Here is a 25,289-nt window from a genome sequence, read left to right as displayed (position 1 = left end):
TTTTGAAAGAAAAAATACCGTTCACTTTTCTTAACGAATTGTAATGTTCTTACATTCTACTTACTTTGCTTAATTGTGTGACAAATATTTGAATATTTTTATCATCACCGTTATAGAGTTCATTTAGGAAACCATCAACCAATTGCTGGAAAGGTGAATATAAACTAATTTTAAAGTTTACCGGCCATCCATAAAATGGAGAGTATATCAATTTTAGAACAATCACAATGAATGCATAATATTTTGTAATACGACTGTCTTGAAAATACTTAGAAAACAAGTAAATCGTGGTTTCATTGAAAAATCAACTAGATTATGTGTTCATCACAGGTCTGAAAAACAGCAAAATTAAATCTTCTTAATTGACACTGACAGTCTGTCAGCAAAGCTTTTCAATATTCAGGGTAAGTTCTGGCGATTAAATAGCGACTTGTACACTTCATTTTTTAATGCGAAAATTACATTTCAGATTTACGTAAACTTGATTCAATTAGTTTATTTTTATCATAAAGTTATAAATTACAAAATGTCGAATCCGACAGAAATGGTTCGTTGGAAAGCAAAAAGAGGAAAAAAGGGATTAGAAAATAAAATAAGCGATATTTTAAATTTGATAGAAAAAGAAAAGAATATTAGGTACAGCGGAATGAAGAATGCGATACTCATACTGGGTAGTGTAAGATCGAAAAAAAGGAACTTTACACAATTCATTGCTAAAAACAGCAAATCCTCAAGCAGAAAATCCAGGAAAAACACTGCTATGAATAGAGATACAATTCTGCCGATTTTGATAGAAGATACCGATCATAATGTTACCTTTGTCGACTGTCCCGCATTTAACGACGATGCAGTACATGACATAACAGGGACTTATTTTATTAAAAATATAATTGACTCTTCCGAATCTTTAAAATTGGTTTTTACAATCAATCATTCTGCCGTTAAAAACAACGAAGAAGATGCAAATTTTTCTTTATTACTTAACCATGCCATTAAATTGGTTAAAAATCTAGATAAATTCAAGAACAGCATGGCTCTTATAGTAACAAACGTTACTGAAGTTGGTAATGCAGAAATAGCGAACATCGCTAACGTATTACATAACCGGAAACAAAATCTTCAGAATATCGCAGCGAAGCAATTTCTCGATAACTTGTTAATCACAGATGAAGGTGGAAATTTCGCAAGAATCGGTATTTTTAAAAAAGTTAAGAAATACTCAGAAACTAACAAAAACTCATTGAAAGCTATTTTGCACGACAATCTGAAGTTTAGTACATGGAATGAAAGTGATTTTGCATACACTATACCTTTGGTTTCAAATAACCACATTATACCTGATTTAATTGAAAAAATTAACGAAAATGTAGTCTTGGATATTAAAAATATGGGACAAGAGATAAAAAATCACTACTATAAGCAAGAAAAAGCATCTCTTGATATACATGATTTGCATACGAAATTCGTTGAAGGAAATCATACGTTTTCAACGACAAAAGCAGCCGGCATGCAATGCACAAACACACAGTGTTTAACAAACAAAATTACTCAAAACGTAATAAGTCTAGGTATCAATAACTTGAATCATGATTTTTCGTCGATCGCACATTATGAGAAATTTCTCGAGTTCATTAAATCTGTGAAAAATAATACAAATACAATCAGGCCTAAACAATGGAGTGAAGGATTAACGAATATGATTACCTATTTAAATGATTCAAGTAGATGGTATCAATTTTTAGTACTCTTAGAAGACGCTTTATCAGTATATGATGTACAAAAATATATAAATGCTAATAGAAGTAGTTTGGTAAGCCTAAAATTATTATTTGATGAAGAGAAGAAAGAAGGTATGGCAGACAACAATATTAATGATATTTTGGATACATTGAAAACGATTTTTGAAGGGATACTCGGCAAAGATGAAAGATTTGGACCTCTTTTTAATGCATTCAGTGACGCAAAAAATGTAAAGTTAAGTCAATCCAAAACTAAGTTTTTAAACTTGATTTTAGATACATCATTGAGATCTAATGTAAGTATATCTTGCGATGACAATCAAGGAGTAATCAAAGGAAAATACGTGATGCTTAGCAGTATCTCCAGTAACGGCTGTGAGCGTTCAAAGTCCATCGAAATATTTGCGTTGCATTCGATTTATATAGACACTGATATAGACAGGATAGGTGACGAAGTACAGCTATTCATTATAGCTCCAAGGTGGGAGGTCATTGCATTCCGGAATAAAACCTTTACTGACGATGTGTTTGGACACAACTCCGCGATTGTAGAGAGAGACAGTTACCGTTATATATACCTTTCTGGTAAAGTCACGAAAACCCGTGGCAATAAAAGTTCACAAAGTAATAAACAAACCAGCATACCCAAGGAATTAATAGCAGGAAATTTCATAGGCCTCAGCCAAAGCGTTAAGAACAATGAATATCTCAAAATAATCGCTGATGGTGGAATAATTTATGACTCGTCGCAAATGCCCTGTAGAGTTCGGGCTCTTCTTGACTTTTCAAACAACAACAATTACGACCAATCGGTGTTTAATAACACATGTAAAATTACATATGAACATCAATCATATTCAACAGGTAGGTGTACTCTGCATCCAAAAAATTGTTATAGTCCTAGAGACATCCCTGATGGAGATATTCTATTTATCATGTTGGAAGAACAGCCTGGTGTTAAGATAAATAATACAAATGGCGAAATAGGATACTCTGGAAATGACTGCAGAGAAGGACAAAATGAAGGAATGAATGAAAATTGCGTGGAAATTGATTTCGAACGTTATTATGGTGGTTCAGAGAAATGGTCATTAATTGAATATGGTTACTACGCATTCTTTTTTCGTACATACTCAACCGACTTTGACAAGCTAAAGTCAAATTCTATGGTTGCTTCTCATTTACCCATAGTTATCAACCATTATAAAAGTTATATCCGAGAAAATTTAATTTACGATATCAGCAATCCCTTGACGAGAAAATTTCTAAACGAAATAGATGAATATGATTTTTACACTACATTAGACTTTGTAAACGAACTTAAAGATTTAGAAGAGCAGTTTTATGATTTGCATAAAGAAGTTTCCTTATTGCCTTTTTATCAATCGTTACTGAATAGAGTACAACGTTACGCTGAGAAGCTTGAAAAATCTGGAGGATTGGAAAGCGATAGAAAGAAGATATTAAACTACATATGCACAGCAATTTTAAGCAAAATCAACAGCGTAAACAACGACGTGGTTAACGATTTCTCTAGAAATTTGCCGTCGTACTTCGACGAAGCGATCGATAAAATAAACAAAATTCAAAATTATCTCGATGTTACAATAAGATATAGTCACTATGAAAATTATCAGCAACAGATTAAAAATAAAATAACCGAAGTTGTCAAAATAATTGAAACTGAAATCATACCAGAACTGAACAGTATATTCCCAGACATAGAAGAGAAAATCGAATCGATGATTTCAGAGACGCTTCAAAAGATAGAAGAGATGAAAGAACAAAGGGAAGTTTTGGTAAAAAAAAGAGAGGAATTGGCAAGTGCATTAAAGTTGAGGTATGTCGGCCTTTCTCTAAAAATTTTTGCTATGTTTCTCGGGTTTTTGGGTCCAATGGGAGCTGTAGCGGGAGCAGTCATAGGAGGAAGCACTATGGTTGGAGAATCATTACTTTTGGACGATCCGGGTTCATTAGGGATCGATAAAACAGTCACACTGCCTGGGGCGGTAAAGAATTCCATAACAAGAATAACGGATGAATACAAAAAAAAAGAAACGGCCTACAAAAGAAAATTGTATAAAGCTGAAGAAGAAATGAAAAAATATTCCGACGATCCATCTTCGGAGCCATCGCCTACCATGAACGAAATACGTGATAAAATTTCCGCCACTAAGGTAAAATACGAGAATGTGGATAAGAATGGAATAGCTCTTGATAAAAAATCAATAGATCTAAAACAAAAGTACAAAACCGAGCTGGCTGAATTGCTTGAGCAAAAGAAGACTCTATTAGAAGCGGAAAAAGCTACTTCGGTGATAAAAGTTGATAGAAAATTGAACATTATAACGCACATTCAAGGCATAGTCGGTATTGCTGAGATCGCTGTTGACACATACAGCAAAATTAAAAATAATCAGGCAAAAATTAACAGTGTCAACGATGCCTTGGCGCAAGTCGATGCGAGCATAGGAGCAATGAAAAATTATGAAACAGAAATATATAAGGTCATAATGCCAATCGGTAAGAAGATAGAAGAAAATGTCAACAATACGTTAAAAAATTTAGCTGGTTTGTCGCAAGCAGCTATCACTCTCAGTGGATGGCGATTGAAAAATTCGCTTAAAGATAGCCAGATCCAACTGCAAGAGAAGACGGAAGGATACAGTGTACAAAAAAGCCTGAGTTACTGCTTGGAAAAGTTGCAGTATAGTATGTCCGTAGTCCTTGAGATGTACACTCATATACAGCGCTACGAAGAAACTAAAAAATTGGCCGACTTTATCGCAAATATCCACCTTCGGAAGTCCAAAGACATCGTGATAAATAATCCGGATTTGAATACTGCACTTGCACAGCTGAAGTTCATCACCCAATCCAATCTTATTCTGGACAAGTATGAGAATTCTGTAAACGCTTTCCAACAACATGTCTTCCCACTTGCAGATTATTATCTGGCAAACGTTCATTTGCCACCAATACACAAACCAAACGAATTGAACAATTCTGTCGATACTATTGAAGAGATTATTGGCGAATTGAAAACAAGCATAAATAAATACGAAAATGGAAGAAACCCACACTTCATCCATAAGTACAGCGATACAGAATTCGGCTGCGACAGTCCTTGGTCACCATTTTTCGTCTGGAAGTTTGATAAGAATAAACCTGACATACACAAACTACTCGAGGGTAAAGAGATACTTCTGAAGTCTGACGTGAGACAAGGTATCAATCAGAACGCAATAAAATTCAATAAAATTGGCATTCGATTTATATTGGCTAACGAAGCAAAGCAAGCTGGCTTGAACGGGTTATTACAGAAGTTTAGAATCACAATGAAACATCTAGGCACGTCTTACTATAGATGCAACGATAAATTTTATAAGATCACGACCAAGGATACTGATGTTATTTCATACGTTTTTAAAACGAACTGCAGCGAAAGGCCACACCGTCCCAATAGAATATACGATGATATAGCTATACATGAACCAGTACTCAGTCCATATGCATTGTGGAGTGTACAGCTCACCGAAGACGGTGGCGATTTCAATTTGTTATCGGAGTATAAAAATGAAGAACTCGATCTGGAATTGCATGGAAAGGGTGAATATATGGACTTGAATCTGACAATATGCCAAGGTAATTTGAATAAATATTACGAAGAGGACGATACTGTCTCTGAAATGAATTTCGTTGATATAAGCGAACGCGCTAAACGGAACAAGCGGGCGCGTTCTGTCAGAAGACGTCGAAGCATCCAGGAAAATTTGTCGATTCAAGATATTGACAGAAATTCGATTGCTACGAATGACGGATGCAGTAATGTAAAATCGTCGTTTATAAATAAATTCTTCAATATCATCGGCAACAGCTTGATGCTATTAAAATATTGGATGCCAGAAAATGATGCGTCTCAGTGGTTTGCCAATTATAACGAAAATGCCAATAATGAAAAACAACATTTTAATTATCACAATGAGATGATACCATCGATTATTCAATCTTGGCAAAAGGAGTTACCGAATGGTGCTGCCAACGATGAATCACCAAACATCGAGAAAATTACGAATGATTATTTATTCTGTACTAATTCCAATTTATTTTTGCTAGATTCGTTGATTCGTTGGAAAAATGGAACTAAGCACAAGCAGCGATATTGTATAATGAGAAATGATTTTAATGCAGAGCATGCACAACAGCTCACTTATGCAGGATATGCACTTGGAGATAGTTAATCTATTGAAATAATATGTTAATATAATATATGATTGCTTTTATTAAATTCTTGTACAGAATCAGAAGAAAAATAAATACGTTTCATTTTTTAATTATTATTATGAATTTCTCCATATCACATGTAGCTACACTTTATACAAATTCAATACTACCGATATAAAATTAAAAAAAAAAAAACTAATGTATTAACTTGGACTTTTTTGTTACTAGAACATTGTGAGAACAACTTTCTTTATATAAATTAAAACATTACAAAACATAACATTTAAAACAGTAATTATATTTATAAGTATTGTTTACTTATACCTATAACGTTCATACATGAGCTGAATATTAGAATAATATTAATGCTCACAATCCTATACAAAAATACTAACGTTTTTTAGTGAATTCGCATAACCCTGGACCTTTATTGCTATTGGATGACGAGTTATTTTGACCTTTGTTTCCTTTATTAGTATTAGTAGACTTCTTTTTTGAAGTACTATTTGACTTACTATTCCACGTCTTATTATTAGCTCTATTTTCGATTTTTATAAATGAAGAGATATTTGTACTGTTGCTAAAAACAGACAGCTGTTACGGCAAACTATTTTCACGCTACTGAATAATAAATTATAATCATTTCACTTACCTTGTTATAGGAGCTTTGGTAGTGGCCGAGGTAGCGTTTTTTCTAAAATTATTCTTAAACCTTTTATTTTGTCTGTAACCACGACTTTTGGTTCGCTTATTACTCTGACCAATTGATCCAGTTTTAAAATTCATTCTTTCGTAGTCATCTTCGTTATCGGAAATCACAGGATTGTTAAGCTCTTCTTCTATAAGCAATTCTAAAATAACATTAAAATTAAAATTATCCATTATTTATAAAACGTGATACAAAATACTTGATTGATTGATTATTAACTCCTTCAACAAACCTTTTTTCTCCTGGGCATACTTTTGGGTAACGTCGAGTAGCGCCTTGCCGTACTTTTCAAAGTTGGCCTCAGTAACGTGAGGAATCTTGAGCATAGCCTCTCTATCGCATGGCAGTTGTTGGCTCATTACACGGAGTGCAACGACGTTCATGATCGAGTTGGCCGAGACGTCAAGGGCACCCGCGATGCCGTTCACAATCTCAAGGAGCTCATTGTAGCAACGCTGTTCCAGATCCTTTAGCTCAACATTAATGACAGCCGACATCTGACTCGTCGTTGAAGTCTTTTTCGGTTGTATTTTCTCTGGAGGTTTCTTCTTTTGCAGGTACAGCTAAAGAAAATTTCATCAAAATAATGCAAGCAAGAATATAAAACATAATCTCTTCATAAACATGAATCTCACCTTAATGTTATTTTGCGATAGAATCTCTTTGGCACGCAATCCTGGAGCAAGGTAGGCACAGACTATGCCGTGATTTGGTTCCAAATTCTCACATAAAAAACCTTGGATTACCAAATTGTGCAGGATCCTCTCGATTTCGTATTTCGTCAGTGAATGACCAAGACCATACCACTCATGATAAGTATTTCCTAAAAAAATGTTACTATAAATAAATGCTAGAATAAAATATTCAAAATTGTAATTAACAAACCTAATTTGTAACTTATGTCAGAGACATTGGAACCTTTATAAATGTCGACCACTTGCAGCGCCGTAACATTGTTTTGCTTTACTCGATGCAACTCCTGAATTAATCTTACAAGTGCTTTTGCATCTTTTGTCACGTCTAAATTAAAGAACTGGTCCTGTAACATCACAAAGTTTATATTAAAATAGCCTTTTCACTAATTATTTTATTTTTCCAAGCAGTATTCACTCACGTAGATTAGGCAATTATCGCAAGTAGTCTCCATATTAGCAATGCAAAGCTGGCGATCAAACATCTCTCCGAAATAATTAAGCTGTAGTGCCCGCCTACAGTCGGCCATGTTTTCGCAAAAATGAACAATCTTAAAGAGATTATCAAGATGGGTCTTGAGAGCTTCCTTGTTTGCGTACTCGTTGCTCTCCATCATGGTGCGGTATCGGTGCATGTCGCTATAGTTGTAAAGTAGAATGCAATCGGCGGGTTCGCCATCGCGACCAGCTCTGCCGCTTTCCTGGTAGTAGCCCTCGATCGACTTGGGCATTGTTGCATGGATTACGTAGCGCACGTTTGGTTTGTCGATGCCCATCCCGAAAGCTATCGTCGCACAGATCACCTTTACCTGATAATCAAATTTTAAGGATTTCAGAAAATAAGTGTACAGTTTTACCGACGTCTGATCACATCCTCACATACTCTACTTATTAGTGTAATATGCTTTTTACATGAAACTTCCGATTTTAGTTTCAATATATGATTAAGATAATTTAATTTTTTTTTAGCTGATAATTCAAATCATCATTCAAAAAAAGCGTAATAAGGAGTTGAGTTATATCACCTTCTCGGAAACCCACTGAATCTGTCTGTCGGTCCGCACTTTGTCGTCAAGTCCAGCATGATAACTCAGCGCCTGGATCCCTTCTTTTTTCAGAGCTTCAGCGAGATTATCGCAATCGTTTCTCGAGAAGCAGTAAATAATACCGCAGTCATTTGGAAATTTGGTCTTAATTAAATCTAGAACCAGCTGATATGGATATTTCGACTTTCTCAATGTAACTGTATAGCGAAGGTTTGGCCGATTAAAGCTTGATATAAACCTGTAACAATAATAATAAATTCAATAATGCAAAATCATGATCGAATTAAAAAACATTAAAAAATACTAGCAAATTACCACTTAGGTGACTGAAGATGCAGCTGGTGCAGAATATCGCTGCGGACCCTCTGCGTAGCCGTAGCAGTAAGGGCGATAATCGGCACCCCAGGAAATCGTTCTCTCAGCATACTTAATTTCTTATAATCCGGCCTAAAGTCATGGCCCCATTGACTCACGCAATGCACCTCATCGATCACGAATCGGGCGAGTTTACCGTCACGGTAAAGCCTCAACAGACTATCACAGAATTTGGTCGACTTGGATATCTTCTCAGGAGTGACATAGAGCAGTTTCAGGTTTGACTCTGTGTTATACAACTTACGATACACTCCGTTCATCTGCTCGTTGCTAAGGTCACCAGTAAGATACAGCGCTGATATCTGTAAAATTATTTAAAAGCATCGAGTATAAGTATACGAAAAATTAGATTTCATGATTTAAAAAAAAGGCTTATAATTTTACGTCTAAAGACAGCAATTTTTGAGTCTGATCGACGATGAGACTCCTCAGGGGCGAAATAACGATGGTCACCCCTGGCGCAAGAAGAGCTGGAAGCTGATAGCACAGCGACTTCCCACCTCCGGTTGGCATAAGCACGAAGCAGTCGTGGCCCAGGATCACGGCATTTATCGCTGGTAACTGGTTGGGTCTGAACTGGTGAAGACCGAATCGTGTTTTGAAAACCTATCGAAAATGAAGTATTTTTGTTTTTTTATAAAAATTAAGTAGATTATAAGTAAACAAATTGTCATACATGCAACATTTCTTGAGAATGAGGGAAATTCAGATTGTTAAACTCGCCACTTATGCCGTCGTTTTTCACATCTCCAATGAACTTTACGACCGATGAATTGTAATTGAACTCTTCGCTGACCGGCGGTTTCGTAAGCTCTGATACGTCCGGTAATGTTTTTAGCAGTTCTTCTGTATCAGGACTTTCTTCCAGTAGTTTCATTAGCTCGTTCTCATTGCTATCTTCTAGGCGATTTTGTAAATCATCATTATCGAAACCAACTTCAAAATCACCTTCGGAATCTGCCAACTTGGTCAGGAAATCGTTGGGATCGACTTTTATAATATCTTCGGTTCTAACAGCCGCGCAGTGCTTTATCTGCTTCACATTATTAATCACGCAACCGGCTTCCGTATTTTCTACATTGGATGTTACCGTGGAAGTCGCAAGTGTTCCGATTTTATTTACCGACATCCTTGTTTTATCATTATTCCTCTCCATTAACAGTTTTTTCGAAACGTTCACCACTGGAGGTACCGCGCCTTTTGACATTGGTTTTTTAAGTTGGAAAGTACTCTTCTTTTTCTGGGCAACAATGGTAGGATCTTCTGCGCTTCCGGTTGAAATTTTTGGAAACGAGAATAGCTTTGATTTGCGCAAGTCATTATTGCTCACGTCCTTAACAAGATCGGGAATTGCCGTGGATTTTTTTAAATCGTCCTCCAAAACTTCGTCGTTGTTGTCGAGTTTGACGTCGTCAAATGACTGCTTTGAAGAATTTATGCTTATAGCATCGGCAGATATGCTTGTATTTTGACTTTTTTCGACGTTTGATTGCTCCTCGTAGATCTTTAACATCTTCCTGCTAGTCTGTCGGATTCTTGCTTTTAAGTTTTGATTTAAGATTTTCAACTGCTGATATACCCGCGGATCATAGCCGGGAAATTTCGTCAATATTTGTTCGGGAATGTTATTTAAAGCCGTGAAAAATTTATCGCTTATGTCGGCCTGAATCTCATGTAATTTCATTTTATGTGATTGTAGCTCTTCTTTGGAATGCTGAAAGCAATTGTTCATTCAATAATATTATCTTATATTTACTAATTTTGTGATTAGTGTTGGAACCTACCCCTGACGAATTTGATAGCAATGGATTTGTTTTTATTGATTCCATCCATTCGGTTAGCTTAGAATCAAAGCCTAAAGGTTTTAAATTAACTAAAGAATCATCTGTTTCAATTAAATCTAACTTTGGTTTTGTTCCATTTGGACTGCCGCATTTTGATTTTTCAGCTAACAGTCTATTTCTCTTTGGAGTTTTAGGACTGACTGTAGTTGAACGTTTTAAAGATAGTCTCCCAGGAGTTCTTTTTAGAGATTCAATGTTTATGTTTGAATCAGGCTTCTTTGTGCTTTCCATGTTCGTTTGAAAATTTATCAAACCCAGAAGTTTATCTTGATTTGATCTATAATTATAAAATAAAATAATTTAATTGAACTTTTTGTATACTATTGTCAAATAAAAAAAAAAATGATTTTGACCTACATGTCAGTTTCAAAGTTCATAATGGACGTGTGCCATGTCTGAAAAGATATAAGAATTAGACTGATGTGGAAATTAATGACATTCCCAAATAGTAAATCTGTAAACATTAGTTAGTGTAACGAGTTTTGTGTGTATTTAATAAGGATATATATATATATATATATATATATATATATCAATACATAAATATTCACGTACAAACAAACAACACATTTATTAAAGTATTATTGAAACTCGACGTCGCACGACAATGTTTACAAAATTCACAATATCTGCACAAGAAGTATAAAATCATTTCAATACTTTACTTACGATATCGCGGGAGCGTCATTAGCTGAAAATCAATCCATACATTGCAACGAAAACACATTCTGAAACCCACAGGTTCACCTTGTGCGTACAAACTTTCCGAACTCCGAAGTAACGTCTTCCCCAATGTCAACAAACGGCTCCCTTATATTTAAAATCCCGGAACAATGCCGAACCTGCAACAACCTGTTTATATTCACCTGTCAGCTTCAAAATCGCCTTTGCTTTCCGCCTCGAAGATGGCGTCTGAGTCGGTCAACACAACCTAACCTCCAAATCGTTCGACGACGGCCAACCATCAAAGTCACCGTCCAGACGACTATGTAACTGATACACGTATATAAGAGGGCGGCTGGGCAGCTCTGTGTGCGCTGCGCGAGAAAGAGGGAGAGAAAGTCTCCTCGTCATCGTTTTCCCCGGAAGAGAGTGTGAGGGAGAGAAAGAAATCTGTCGTTGTCGTCGCCGCTGCCGTCGGTGGGTTACATCCACGTCCGCACCCGTGTCCCCCCTCTGTGTTCTCGTGCACCGCCCCCATGTGTCCCCGAACCAGGATGCAGTCATCGTTGTCCTGATCAACCGTCCTACGTATGAGAAGTTCGCGAAGGGCATAGACGAGAGCGATCAATCCCAGGATGGCCCTCGGCTGCTCGTCTACCTGAGAGCGGATTCCCCGGGCTCGATACATTCTAACCTGCTGCTTCTGCTGTCCTGGTTTCTCCCCCGCAACTGTCTGCTTTCTCCGAAGCGGAGAATTGAAGGCAGCCTGGACTTGAATCCTGGTGATTGTTCTTTTTTTTGTGCCACACTTGCTTTGCGAGATGCCTGGAGAGAGTTGTTCCGAGTGATGACAAATGCCAGAGCTAGCAATGAGTGATTAGTGCTAGTCTCGGTGCTTTTGATGTTTGCTTAGTTAGATCTTTTACAAGAACTTGTTGATCTTTGTATAGCTTTTGTGATTTTTAGGCATTTCTCCTGCTCTTATCTGGAAAATACACGTAATAAGTTTTGACAGCTGGTTTCTTATTGCAGGTGTCAGTTCTGTGCTTGTAGTTTTGCGTATTTCTTGTTGCACCAGTAAATTTATGCGTATCTTTTGATAATATTATACATTATCTTTACCTAAAACCTATATTGACTTTTCTTTTCAATGTTGCTATCAAAAAATTTTCATTGATAGCATAATTTTCATCATTTGTACGTTGATAAATATAGTTAATTATTTTAGTTAATAATATCCAGTAAATGTTACCTAATATGATTCGTAGTTTGTACCCTTTATACATTAGTATATGTTTTATTTATATTTTGTATGTCCTTGTAAGAATATTAGAAATCATAACCTCAATATTGAACATATATAGATTAATGAAAGACATATTTGATACACCAAGCTTAATTTAATTTGCTCATTATATTGCTTGCTTTCAGGTGCCTCTGACGACGATGCGAAATAATTCAAAAACCAGAGAGATGTTTATCGTGCGAGCTTTGGAAAAAATACTTGCTGACCGAGATGTCAAGCGTTCTCATCTCTCTCAGCTCAGGCGAGCCTGTGAGGCAGCTCTTGGTATGTTTTTTTTATATATTCGATTGTTCAATATTTCAATTTTTCAAATTAATACAAAGTACCAATCATAGAAAAACTATTATTTACAGAGGATCTTCATAATGAAATCAAAGAAAGTCCAAATAATCAAGGTGAAGAAGCTCCGTCAAATGCTCTACCACAGCCCAAGAGCGACTCCAATTTCATCAGTGCAGAAAAGTATTTCCTGCCATTTGAGCTGGCATGTCAGAGCAAGTCTCCCCGAATAGTAGTGACTTCTCTGGACTGTTTGCAGAAGCTCATAGCTTATGGTCATCTCACAGGCAGTATTCCAGATTCTACTGACCCTAATAAGCTTTTGATAGTTCGCATAGTCGAAACTATATGCAGTTGCTTCATGGGCCCACAGACAGATGAAGGTGTTCAGCTACAAATCATTAAGGCTTTATTGACTGTTATGACAAGTCAGCATGTCGAAGTTCACGAGGGAACTGTACTCCTAACAATAAGAACTGTTTATAATGTTTATTTAGCATCTAGAAATTTAGTTAATCAAACAACTGCTCGGGCAACCCTAACTCAGATGATCAATGTCATCTTTGCACGGATGGAAACTCAAGCTGTAAGATAACCATTGTCTAGATGCATTATTTATTGATTTACACATTTAATATTCATAAACTATGATTTTTTTCAATTTAAGGAGGAAGAAAGTTTGAAGCCTGAGCCTGAGCCACAGAACACATCAATCTCTGTGATCCCTGAAGCTGAAAGTGAAGTTATGTTGAATCAAAATCCAGATACAGTAGTCCAGAACAATCCAGATGCACCTGACATACCATCACAGTCACTGGACCAAGATGCACCTGTGATGGAAGAAGAACAACCTCCTCCTCCAGCTGAACCAGTAGCAGACACCGCTAGTGAATCTCAACTGATAGTGCGCTCGATGCTCGATGACGTGATAAACAGGATCGTACCAATCGATGAACAGCCAGAGTTGCCTGAAACAACAATCATTGAACCAGTTCCCACGACTGAACCAGAGCAGCAGCCACAGCAACAGCTACAGCAGCCGTCAACAGAAGCAGAGCAGCAACCGCCAGCCACTCCTACGACACCCACGGCACCGATTCCACCCTTGACTCCTACGACGGAAGAACAACAACAGCAGCAACAATCAGCTAATAGCCCCGTCGATGAAACGCAGGATGAAGCGGTGGCTGAGAGCGATAATATGGTCACGGCCAAATTTACACACGTACTTCAAAAAGATGCATTTTTAGTTTTTCGGGCCTTATGCAAGCTGTCCATGAAACCTCTACCTGATGGAACTCCAGACCCTAAGTAATTATTTAGGAAACTACTTTTTGAATTTTATTCAATTTATCTAACACACGTATTTTTTATAGATCGCACGAGTTAAGATCGAAAATACTCTCACTGCAGCTGCTACTCGGTATACTACAAAACGCAGGACCGATCTTGCGCTCCAATGAGATGTTTGTGATCGCGATTAAGCAATATTTGTGTGTTGCTTTATCAAAGAACGGCGTGTCTTCGGTACCTGAGGTTTTCGAACTATCGCTCGCCCTATTTCTTGTTCTGCTTGCTCGCTTCAAGGTTCACCTCAAAATGCAAATTGAGGTGTTTTTCAAAGAGATCTTCATGAACATCCTTGAGACGTCGAGTAGCTCGTTTGAGCACAAGTGGATGGTCATTCATGCGTTAACGCGCATCTGTGCTGACGCTCAGAGTGTTGTCGATATATATGTCAACTACGACTGTGATCTCGCTGCTGCTAATCTGTTTGAAAGGTGGGTGTCTGCAAAATATTTTTGGGCAGATTGAGTTAACGAATATAAACAATTTCAAACGCCTGAATTTTCATTTTCAGGCTAGTGAACGACCTGTCGAAGATAGCGCAAGGAAGGCAAGCCCTTGAACTAGGTGCTTCACCGAACCAAGAGAAGTCGATGCGCATCCGAGGACTCGAGTGCTTAGTATCAATTCTAAAATGCATGGTCGAGTGGAGTCGCGATTTGTACGTAAACCCCTCTGCGGGTGCAGAGCAGCAAATCCTACCTGCGGAGCCACCTGACCCACCTCTCGACTCTGCTTCAACCAATTCTGCAAGCGGTGGTGGTAATGGAAATGGAAATCGACTTCTACCAAGATATGGTAGCGCTGGTAGTCTATCATCGGCCAATTCAAGTCTTGTGGGTAACAAAGAGGTACCTGACTCACCCGAGCAGTACGAAGTGCAAAAACAGCAAAAAGAAGTCTGGGAAACTGGTATCGAAATGTGCGTGGCTTTTGCCGGTTATATTTCTTATTAAAATTATTATGGACAGAAATATATCAAATATTAAAATAACATAATTTACTTGCTTGCAGATTCAATCGGAAACCAAGCAAAGGTGTGCAATACCTGCAGGAGCAAGGCCTGTTAGGGGCAACGGTGGATCATGTTGCACGTTGGCTTCACGTAGACGATCGGCTGGACAAGACAGCGATCGGTGACTTTCTTGGTGACCACAATCACAATCAGGTCATGTACAATTATATCGATCAGATGGACTTTGCGGATCGTGACCTTGTCACCGCCCTACGCTATTTCCTTGAGGGCTTCAGACTACCCGGAGAGGCTCAAAAGATCGACCGACTAATGGAGAAGTTCGCTAGTCGATACTGCGAGTGCAATCCCAAGTGAGTTTACTATTTTGAAAAATGTTATACTTTCAGCAAACTGTGTAGACGTGCAATAAAATTACCTAATTGTAATGCATGCTGATTAGATATTTAAAAGCCTAAAAATAGTTGCCAACTACTGAAAGTTTTTAAAAGTTTGATTATTTGTTCAAAGAAAGCTAAAAGTAACCTGTAAATAATTTTTTTTTCCATTTACGTAAGAATTACTTAACATTCAACTCATTTTATTATCCATAGCAATGGCCTTTTCACGAGTGCCGATACCGCTTACATACTCGGTTTCTCGATAATAATGTTGACTACTGACCTTCACTCGCCGCAAGTGAAAAATAAAATGACCAAGGAACAGTACATTAAATTGAATAGGCGAATAAGCGACAACGAAGATTTGCCCGAGGAATACCTCTCGAAAATTTACGATGAAATAGCGGGCAATGAAATCAAAATGAAATCAAATCCAAACAGACCCGGAAAACAAGGTAAACGTTCTTTACAAGAATTTAAATAGATTATATTAAAAGTCATATAAAAAACGTAAATGGCATGGTTTGGTTCAACTTACAGTAATATCGAGCGAAAAGAAACGTCGCTTGCTCTGGAATATGGAGATGGAGGTGATATCGACGGCTGCTAAGAACCTGATGGAGTCTGTGAGTCACGTGCAGGCGCCTTTCACTACAGCTAAACACCTGGAGCACGTACGACCGATGTTCAAAATCGCGTGGACTCCATTCCTTGCTGCGTTCAGTGTCGGCCTGCAGGACTGTGATGATCCAGAGATAGCCTCACTCTGTCTCGATGGCATTCGCTGTGCCATTCGCATTGCTTGCATTTTCCACATGACGGTAATTATAAATGAAAGAGTAGGCAAATTTATACGCTGATCGATATTTTGTGATTTTACAGTTGGAAAGGGACGCTTATGTGCAAGCACTGGCAAGGTTTACCCTTTTGACAGCCAACTCGCCCATCACAGAAATGAAGGCAAAGAACATCGACACGATCAAAACTCTGATCACGGTAGCACACACTGACGGCAACTACCTCGGCAGTTCGTGGCTCGACGTTGTCAAATGCATCTCACAACTTGAGCTCGCCCAACTCATTGGCACTGGCGTTAGACCTCAACTTCTTGGACCGCCATCCAAGCCACACTTTCCATCGCCTCTCGCTAATTTTACTAACCTCACTCATAACAATTCGCATCAATCCAATGGGCTCAATCTCAGTTCGCTCGATCGTGAGTACACATACTTTGAGAATGTAATTTTTTGTAGACAAGCGTCTCCATCTCTTACATTTTGACTTTAGCGAGCGTGAAAGAGTCTATTGGTGAAACGAGTTCGCAAAGCGTAGTTGTAGCTGTCGATAGGATTTTCACTGGCTCGACGAGGCTTGACGGTGATGCTATCGTTGAATTCGTAAAAGCTCTGTGTCAGGTATGTAACACACAAATAATTGCCCATACATCAGCGAAAGAAAAAGTCATCGTGGTCACATCGAAAATTGTTCGATTTACGCAGGTTTCATTAGAAGAGCTGGCACATCCAACGCAGCCGCGTATGTTCTCTCTGACAAAAATTGTTGAGATCTCGTACTACAACATGGGACGTATCCGTCTCCAATGGTCACGAATTTGGCAAGTGATAGGTGAGCACTTCGACCGGGTCGGGTGCAGTCCTCGACAGGACATTGCCTTCTTCGCAGTAGATTCATTGCGTCAGCTTGCAACCAAGTTCATCGAGAAGGGAGAGTTTGCCAACTTTCGCTTCCAGAAGGACTTCCTTAGGCCATTTGAGCACATCATGAAGAAGAATCGTTCGCCTGTTATTCGAGACATGGTAGTCCGCTGCGTCGCCCAGATTGTACACTCGCAGGCACCCAACATAAGGTCGGGTTGGAAGAACATTTTCAGCGTGTTCCATCATGCGGCTGGTGACAGGGATGAGGCCGTCGTCGAGCTCGCGTTCTCCATGACTGGCAAAATTATAAGTGAGTATCATTTAAATTGTGAATGCAAATAAAAAGGAAAATCGTGATTTTGCATCGAGTTTGTTTTACAGATGAATTATACGCAGAAGACTTCAGCATCATGGTGGACTCGTTCCAAGATGCGGTCAAGTGCCTGAGCGAGTTTGCGTGCAACGCCTCGTTCCCTGACACTAGCATGGAGGCCATAAGACTGATACGCGCTTGTGCCTCCTACATTGATGCGAATCCGCAGCTCTTTGCCGAGGGTATGATGGACGACAACGGAATGGTCTCCGAAGAAGATAGAGCCTGGGTACTGGAAAATCTCATAGCTTTTAAAATTTTCGCATTTATTAAAGGTTGAAGCTCAATTTACTAATAAACTTGAATCGAAACAGGTAAGGGGTTGGTTCCCGTTGCTGTTCGAGCTGTCCTGCGTAGTGAGCCGGTGTAAGCTTGACGTGAGAACACGTGCGCTCACTGTTCTTTTCGACGTAGTCAAGACGCACGGCGCTTCATTCAAGCCGCATTGGTGGAAGGACCTGTTCCAAGTTCTTTTCCGCATCTTCGACAATATGAAGCTACCAGAACAACACACGGAGGTGAATGATCAGAATTTAAACGAGGACGGATCCGCGCACAACGTAACGGTTAATTTTTTTCTTTTTTTTCGTTTGAACGAGTTTGGTTTGATTTTTTATTTGCTTTTTCGTTGCTTTTTTTGAACGATGCTTTTTAAGTGAATGCCGCGAGGTTTGAACTTAAAAATTGAATGAAAAACTCAGTCATACGATTCCTGGAAATTCATGTTTTTTTTAATTTTTAAAGGAATGTTTCTGGGAGTTATATTTTTCAAAATTCCTTCACTTCTTTTTTTATTATAATTTTCATCGGGTTTTGCTTGGATTCACCCTTGAATGCGATACAGATCCATTGCTTGTACCGCTCGATGATCGAAAATGCTTACTTATGCAAGTACCTTTTGCTTTATTAATATTATTTTTGTATCATTCCAATAAATGGTCATGAATGAAGTAAGCATTTCTCATCGAGTAATGAAAGCGAAACAATTTAATGTATTCCTGCTAACCGGCTATTGCCGCTCCGTGAACTTGAAATCTACAGAAAGCTGAATGGATGACAACAACGTGCAACCATGCACTTTACGCTATAGTAGACGTGTTCTCGCAGTTCTACGACACTCTAGGCCCTCTACTTCTTGAACAGTTATACGCTCAGCTTCTCTGGTGCGTGCAGCAGGATAATGAGCAGCTTGCGCGTTCTGGCACGAATTGCCTTGAGAATCTTGTTATCAGCAATGGTATCAAGTTTGACAAGGACACCTGGAACAAGACAACGCGCTGCGTGCTCAATATTTTCACCAGCACCTTACCCACGGATTTACTCACCTGGAAACCTCAACCATCCAATAAAGTACATACTCTTTTATTTACTTATTGGCCTAGATTTTAAATGTGCTTTATATTCATTATATTTGTATGTTATTTTTAAAAAAAGGAGTCGGACCTAGACGTCATAACAGGCGATGCTGATTCACACATCGGAATTCTAAAACGCAGTAATAGTAGCCAGAGTCTTTCAGCGGTAGAAACGACGCGTGTCAAAATATTCGCAGCTCTGCTCATCAAATGCGTTGTCCAACTTGAGCTTATCCAGACTATCGATAATGTCGTTTTTTATCCGGCCACTTCGAGGAAAGAGGATCAGGAAAACCTTGCTGCAGCACAGGCTGACATGTTAAACAGCAAATCTGAAATCGGTGTCATCGGAACAGGTTAATAATTCTATGCATTATAATTAAAGACTAGGAGTGAAAAGAAAAAAAATTCTTTAAGTTAACAAGAAATTTGTTGTCTAATATAGGTGGCGACCAGCAAAAGGAGGAGCAAGGCATGTATTGTGCGCTGCCAGCTTCGCATCTACTGCAACTAGTCGACTGTCTATTAGCATCGCATCGCTTCGCCAAAAGCTTTAATTCAAATCACGAGCAACGCAATATACTGTGGAAAGCGGGCTTTCGAGGCAACGTTAAGCCAAACTTACTCAAACAGGAAACCCAATCCTTGGCTTGCGCTCTGCGTATTCTGTTTAAGATGTACAGCGACGAATCACACCGTACAGACTGGAACTTAGTCGAGTCGCGACTAGTTGAAGTCGCTTCTGAAGCCCTCGATTACTTTTTGAGTTTGTCGAGCGAGGCGCATCGTGAGGCCTGGACACCGATTCTCCTATTACTGCTAGCTCGTATCCTCAAGATGCCTGACTCAAGGTTTGCGGTACACGCCTCCAGCGCCTATGCAGCGCTCTGCGAAATCATGTGTTTCGACCTCAAACCCGAACTCAGGTCCGCTCTCAGGAGATTCTTCCTAAGGATTGGCCCGGTATTCAGGATTACACAACAGTAACGGCCTGCTCATCTCTAATCGTACGCGAACTGATGTTATGAGTTGCTGCGAGGTTGTGTATATGTGATGAGATAAAGTTTTTCATTTATTTATGCTGCAAGCTTGTAGCGAGTTTTGTTTCTAACTCTTTTGGGAGTGATGGTTTTGTAAATTATTCGAATACTGTTTTGTATATAAGTGTAAGGATAAATCGTTGAGTACACATAGAAGATAATTTTCGATTGCTGTTCTTGTCTAGTATAAGCTACGACACTGAGCTTAATATGCATTTGCTTTTGTTGTAGTGAAGGTTATTTGGAAAAAATTTCGTGGTTGTTATAAATGCGTTTGATTAATGTCGTACGAATTTCATAAAAGATAGCTTGCGGCATATATAATCAAAAAACTTTCGTTTGGAACCTATGAAACTGGTCGCCGCTTTTTGTATTTGTCGACTAGAAATGGATTGTTTCGATATGACGTGGAATTCGAATCTGAAGTTACGATAGTTTTATGATTGCAAGAATAAGCTATTGGTTGTACAGTGTGATAGAATTAATAAATGCAAATAGTAACATTTCATCGAGTCTTCATTAATGAAATCGTGAATATGATGTTCGAAAAATGTGCTTAAAGTATTCATAAACGGAAATTTTATTCGTGTAAGCAAAAATAACGAGATGACTATTTATACAAATAAATGAAATAGCTTTGAAATACAAGAAATTTAATTTTCATGCGTAGCTTTTCAGAATTTACAATACACACATTTTAATTAATGTCTTAATTTGTGGTTACTTTTTTCTATCTTATGTAAATACAATGGTGGTAATAACCTCTACACAAGCATTCATCACATCGCCAACTTACCTTAGCTGTACAGCCAATGCAGTTTCAAAAGGGCAGGAACCAATCTTATGCTCTTTATTCCTAAATATATGAGCAGTTTTAACGCCCTATGTTGACTAAAATCTAATAGATTGCAAAAGCAAAATTATCTTCTATTAGAAGAGACTAAAATCTATGAACTATACTAATTTTAACTTTAAGCAAAGCAAATCCATCCTAATAACCGTTACTTGCTAGTGGTAAACTTTTGATTCACGTATTTTGTTTCTTACCAGCAGTGCCACAGAAGTATATATATATATATATTTAGTTACAAGCGTACGTGCACGGTGATACAAATTAATTTATAGGTCATATTATTATAAAACTTAAATATAATGCATAAAATGATTCTTGTATAATTTAATCAAATTCAAGCTTTGAACTTGTATTGAGTTTTGCGTCGGCATTATTTGATCAATCTATGGTTAGTGCGATATTTTTTCAAAAAATGCTGCGTTAAATAGACGAGTGATCAATAACCGAACGTATGTTTGATCTAGCATGATAATGATCTAGCATGATATACTGTAAAAATGTATTTATTGTATCGCAGGAATGAATTGTAAATATTGTGCGTTTTTCATATTTATCACGTTTTCGAAGTATTTAATACAAAAGTATTTTTTTCCAAAATTGAAAACTTTTTCGTGATAAAAATTTTATGTATTTATGTTTACAATCAACATGAAATGTTGTTAAGAGAAAAATTTCCTTAGTGTGTGTACGATCACATAAATTGAGTATTGAAAACGTCGGAGCAAACCGTACATAGCTATTTAACGGACTTTTATTTTCGCGCAGAGTTGATTGATCGAATGCTTAGTCATAAAGCCGATGCCCTTTATAAATGATTTCTTCATTACCGTTCAGCTGTGCGAGAGTCGACTGAAACGCAATATCCTCAAGATCGTTGATTTCACTTCTATTTTATTCGTAGGAATTGAGTAGCAGTTTTTTTGTTATACGTAGCATGTACAGTGAATGACTTACATAAGTATGAAACAAATTATATCAACTTATAAATACTATACATACACACGCGAATGCACGACAAAGCGCTCGCGCGTTCGATAATGTATCATATATTCGTACTCGATTACCCGATTGTCCACGCTCAAGTGGACCATATTTGTTTTTATAGATGGTACAATTTTAATAAACGCTATAGTCACAATTGTCATCGTTTCTCTATGTTTTTGCATTCCGCTTCTACATCTGTTTTTGCGAATGTAGTGTAGCTGCAGCCTCACCGAGCCGTCGAGACGAGACAAGCGCGCTACATTACGTAACAAAAGAAACAAACAGAAAGCGACTAACAGCCTAACAAGGGAAGAATATTCAGCGCAATGGTCCACAAATTGCAGCGGGAGCGTCGCTTTCCAGCGACATTGACGCGAGCTCAACTAAAAAGATTGCTCCATTCTTCCCGTCCGGGTATGCTCGGCATTAAGCTATTACACGAACGAGCGCGCGCGAGAGCGCTTTGCAGTATATGGGCCACATCGGAAACTCCGCGTGTCATGCAGACCCGTGCATTCAGCACTCGGCGAGCGAGTCGACCTCTTGCATTCTCCAAAGACTTTTGAAAATGCAGCAGGTACCGAAAACCGCGTATCTGCTATTGCTGCTGCTTCTGTGGACAGTTGCCGGATGCGACGCTGCGCTCTCTATTCTGTTCAACGCGAAGAACGGAGCGGTGTACCATGTGCCGGTCAACCTGGAGAATCGACTGGAGACGCCGATCGCGGTGTCCAACACTACGATTCCAACGACGCACTGTCAGGGCGACGGGAGCCTGGGTCGGGCCAACATCGTCGACCTGGACTACGACGAGTCGCGACAGCGCGTCCTCTGGATGTCCTGGAACGAGAGGCTCTACTCGTCCCAGTTACCGATCTCCAACGCGACTGGTGGCAACCGATCGGACGAGTTGCTTTTCTGGTACGACTACTACGACTACGTGCAGTTCAGCAGAAGGCGTATCGCTTGGGACCCGGTGGGCGAGAAGCTCTACTCCGTGGACACGTTCTGGAACCCGACGGTTGAAGTAGTGGACCTGACCGGCAAGCACAGGTCCATCATCCTGGCGTTCGGGACTACCGGCAAGTGGAAGGACTACGTGTTCGAGGGCAAGATGCCAGCGGACGTGGAGAAGGATGCCTTCGTCGCGATGACGGCGAAGCAGGAACTACCGATGGATCTCGTACTGGATCCCGGGACCGGAGTCATGTTCATCAGGACCAACGACAGCTGGTCCAGTAGAGTAAGTACCGACTTCGCGATGAGTTTGAAGAACGAGTTGGCTAAATCCGATTCTGCTGCAGATCCACCGAGCTAACATGGACGGAACGTCGCTGAAGCTTCTGATCACCGATGCCGGGAAGATTGTGGACGACAGCTGCAGGATCGACGTCGATCGCGTCAACAAGAGAATATACTGGAACGATCGGGAGAAGGGTAGCATCGAAAGCGCCGATTACGACGGCAACCGACGTCTCACCGTCGTCAAAGCGGCCAATCCCGTCGCCCTTGCGGTTGACGGAAACGTCCTCGTCTGGTCACAGAACACAACTGGTGCGTAAATATCGTAATGCAAGTTTTGATTATCAGAGAACATCCTGTCTGACTATTCTCGTTTCGCAGATCCATCGCTGCGGGGCCACCTGAGCGTCTGCAAGCTCACCGACAACACCTGCGACCCGGACGAGATCCGCGACACTAGCCTGTCGGGCATAAACGACGTTCCCTACAAGCTCAAAGCCGTCCCAGATCAGGCCCAACAAATCGCAAACCCTTGCTCGACGAACAACGGCAACTGCCAGCAGATCTGTCTCCTGAAGCCCTCGACCGACCCGATCAAGCCGAACCCTAGCCACGGCTGCGGCTGCAAGATCGGCTACCGACTGAGCGCGAATTCGCGCGACTGCGAGCCGATCCTCCGGTACCTCGTCTACGAGAGCGACAACTACCTGCGCGCCAGGAGTCTCGAGCCTCTCGAGCGAGACAACGAGACGCGACCCTACGCCCTCTTCCCGTCGCAGGTTGTCGACAATGTCGTCGCGCGGGACCAGCTCGTCGCGATCGACTACGATCCCAAAGCCGACAAGATGCTCGTTCTGGGCTGCAAAACCTTGAAGCAGATAGACTTGGACGACAATTTGAGGGGATGCTGGCGCGTGGCCAGAAATAGTTCGGATTGCTACAAGCACATGGCCTACGACTGGGAGTCCGGAAAGGTGTACACCACCAAGGTCAAGGGTAAGGCTGCATGAAATGTAGACGATAAAAAGCGCTTTCTCTCGATTACTTCAATCATTAATTCTCAGGAATGAACGGCGAGTACGAGCTGGGCGTCGTGGACGTTCCCTCGGGCTTCAGGCGTTTCGGGATCGTGGTTCCGGCTATCCTGCGCAGCATCGACCGACCACTGTCTCTCGTGGTGCACCCGAAGACCGGCTACCTGTACCTGCTAACCTTCAGCAACGCTACCAACGCTTCGGTGGTCAGCCGCATGAACGTCGGTGGTCTCGACTACATCGTCCTGACGATCGCCGAGGCCCTGGATGCTCGAGGCCTGGCTGTCGACTCGCTTAACGACCGTCTCTACTGGTTCGCCGAGTCTGGCCGCGTAGGACACTCCGACCTCGGAGGCAACGACGTCAAGGTACTACCGGTCGAGGCTCCCGTGCTCATGCCCGACTCAATTCTCGTCGACCGGGACTGGCTGTACGTCAAGAACGAGACGAGCATCTGGCGAATGAACAAGAAGACCGGCGCGGACGTTAGTTGCCTAGTGCCCGAGGTCAAAGTGAGCCAGCATTATCACGCGAAGCTCAAGTCGACGATGAGCGTCGTCGCGAGATCCCCTGGTAGCTTTTCTTACGGCGACGACTACCAGATAACCAAGTCGGCCTGCAAGGTATACTGCGCCTATCAGGAGTTCGCGCAGTACAACGCAACCTTGGATGAAAAATTTTGCAAGTGCCCGAATTTGAAATCGGATTAGTTTTTCATTGTATTACGCGTTATGAGAATAAGTCCGAAAATTGTTGAGTATTTATATCGCCTGTCATTTATTTATACGTTGCATATTTAATAAAAAGAATTCAAATACGTAAAACATATTTTTTGCCGTTAGAAATACATTTATTTGAAATCGTGTACGTGCAATAGTAGATTACCATACGTGTGACTTAAATGGTTCTTTTTTACACGGCGCAGTTAGCACCCGAGCGTAGCGAGGTGTAAAACTGAACCATTTAAGTCAAGAGTATCGTATTAGTATATTATGACACTGTTGTGGGAGGTGTTTTTCTACCTTGCTCGATTTTCGCACTCGCTTCGCTCGTGCGAAAAACCTCGAAAATCGAGCAAGGTAGAAAAACACCTCCCACAACAGTCTCATACGATATTTTATAGCACAACAACCTCAAAATCGACAATAAAGTTGTAATTTTGAGGTTAGCGTG

The 25,289-nt window shown here is 39.9% G+C and overlaps 4 protein-coding genes across 10 annotated transcripts; 3 read left to right on the top strand and 1 right to left on the bottom strand.

Annotated features, from left to right (window-relative positions):
- The first annotated feature begins 47 nt into the window (after positions 1–47).
- Positions 48–6,073, top strand: LOC116415956. 3 transcript variants are annotated; one of them, XM_031921781.1, is made up of 3 exons: positions 48–153; positions 274–404; positions 470–6,073. In XM_031921781.1, exon 3 carries the CDS (start codon positions 527–529, stop codon positions 5,978–5,980), a length of 5,454 nt encoding a protein of 1,817 aa, XP_031777641.1. In that variant the 5' UTR covers positions 48–153; positions 274–404; positions 470–526; the 3' UTR covers positions 5,981–6,073. The 3 variants fall into 3 exon arrangements, with proteins under 3 accessions (XP_031777641.1, XP_031777640.1, XP_031777642.1); XM_031921780.1 differs by having other exon boundaries at positions 50–153; positions 218–404; XM_031921782.1 differs by having other exon boundaries at positions 55–153; positions 331–404.
- On the bottom strand, positions 6,057–11,465 carry LOC100122381 (Bloom syndrome protein homolog). Of its 3 annotated transcripts, none has more exons than XM_031921784.1 (13): positions 11,295–11,465; positions 10,987–11,024; positions 10,570–10,906; positions 9,462–10,499; positions 9,170–9,391; positions 8,726–9,087; positions 8,390–8,648; positions 7,787–8,173; positions 7,558–7,711; positions 7,308–7,495; positions 6,905–7,235; positions 6,616–6,814; positions 6,057–6,543 (listed from the first exon to the last, which is right to left on the bottom strand). In XM_031921784.1, the coding sequence occupies exons 2-13, from the start codon at positions 11,004–11,006 to the stop codon at positions 6,354–6,356; spliced, it is 3,687 nt and encodes a 1,228-aa protein (XP_031777644.1). In that variant the 5' UTR covers positions 11,007–11,024; positions 11,295–11,465; the 3' UTR covers positions 6,057–6,353. The 3 variants fall into 3 exon arrangements, with proteins under 3 accessions (XP_031777644.1, XP_031777645.1, XP_016845687.1); XM_031921785.1 differs by having other exon boundaries at positions 10,983–11,024; positions 11,299–11,464; XM_016990198.2 differs by having other exon boundaries at positions 11,299–11,464.
- A 91-nt stretch (positions 11,466–11,556) lies between these two features.
- Positions 11,557–21,994, top strand: LOC100122365 (brefeldin A-inhibited guanine nucleotide-exchange protein 1). Of its 3 annotated transcripts, none has more exons than XM_016990191.3 (17): positions 11,557–12,074; positions 12,724–12,862; positions 12,952–13,463; positions 13,545–14,188; positions 14,254–14,658; positions 14,739–15,146; positions 15,239–15,550; positions 15,791–16,032; positions 16,118–16,398; positions 16,460–16,793; positions 16,865–16,992; positions 17,077–17,545; positions 17,617–17,837; positions 17,923–18,174; positions 18,650–18,958; positions 19,043–19,319; positions 19,409–21,994. In XM_016990191.3, the coding sequence occupies exons 2-17, from the start codon at positions 12,739–12,741 to the stop codon at positions 19,948–19,950; spliced, it is 5,460 nt and encodes a 1,819-aa protein (XP_016845680.1). In that variant the 5' UTR covers positions 11,557–12,074; positions 12,724–12,738; the 3' UTR covers positions 19,951–21,994. The 3 variants fall into 3 exon arrangements, with proteins under 3 accessions (XP_016845680.1, XP_016845681.1, XP_032451671.1); XM_016990192.3 differs by having other exon boundaries at positions 11,575–11,769; XM_032595780.1 differs by having other exon boundaries at positions 11,625–11,769; positions 17,923–18,126.
- On the top strand, positions 19,969–24,940 carry LOC100678950 (low-density lipoprotein receptor-related protein 5-like). The gene is made up of 4 exons (XM_003425476.5): positions 19,969–23,083; positions 23,145–23,394; positions 23,464–24,078; positions 24,147–24,940. The coding sequence occupies exons 1-4, from the start codon at positions 22,313–22,315 to the stop codon at positions 24,824–24,826; spliced, it is 2,316 nt and encodes a 771-aa protein (XP_003425524.3). The 5' UTR covers positions 19,969–22,312; the 3' UTR covers positions 24,827–24,940.
- The last annotated feature ends 349 nt before the right edge of the window (positions 24,941–25,289 follow it).

Source organism: Nasonia vitripennis, chromosome 1 (assembly GCF_009193385.2).
Source record: "Nasonia vitripennis strain AsymCx chromosome 1, Nvit_psr_1.1, whole genome shotgun sequence".
Lineage (NCBI taxonomy): Eukaryota > Metazoa > Arthropoda > Insecta > Hymenoptera > Pteromalidae > Nasonia > Nasonia vitripennis.
The sequence above is the reverse complement of the archived record's forward strand: the minus strand, read 5'-3'. Positions and strand labels throughout refer to the sequence as shown.

Coding starts and splice junctions, on each gene's coding strand:
- LOC100122381 (XM_031921784.1), bottom strand. CDS start 11,006: ATGAACTTTGAAACTGACAT. Junction 10,500..10,569: donor TGCTATCAAATTCGTCAGGG/GTAGGTTCCAAC, acceptor AATTGCTTTCAG/CATTCCAAAGAAGAGCTACA. Junction 6,544..6,615: donor ACCAAAGCTCCTATAACAAG/GTAAGTGAAATG, acceptor GTCTGTTTTTAG/CAACAGTACAAATATCTCTT.
- LOC116415956 (XM_031921781.1), top strand. CDS start 527: ATGTCGAATCCGACAGAAATGGTTCGTTGGAAAGCAAAAAGAGGAAAA.
- LOC100678950 (XM_003425476.5), top strand. CDS start 22,313: ATGGGCCACATCGGAAACTCCGCGTGTCATGCAGACCCGTGCATTCAG. Junction 23,084..23,144: donor ACGACAGCTGGTCCAGTAGA/GTAAGTACCGAC, acceptor ATTCTGCTGCAG/ATCCACCGAGCTAACATGGA. Junction 23,395..23,463: donor CTGGTCACAGAACACAACTG/GTGCGTAAATAT, acceptor CTCGTTTCGCAG/ATCCATCGCTGCGGGGCCAC.
- LOC100122365 (XM_016990191.3), top strand. CDS start 12,739: ATGCGAAATAATTCAAAAACCAGAGAGATGTTTATCGTGCGAGCTTTG. Junction 12,863..12,951: donor AGCCTGTGAGGCAGCTCTTG/GTATGTTTTTTT, acceptor TATTATTTACAG/AGGATCTTCATAATGAAATC. Junction 15,147..15,238: donor TGGGAAACTGGTATCGAAAT/GTGCGTGGCTTT, acceptor ACTTGCTTGCAG/ATTCAATCGGAAACCAAGCA.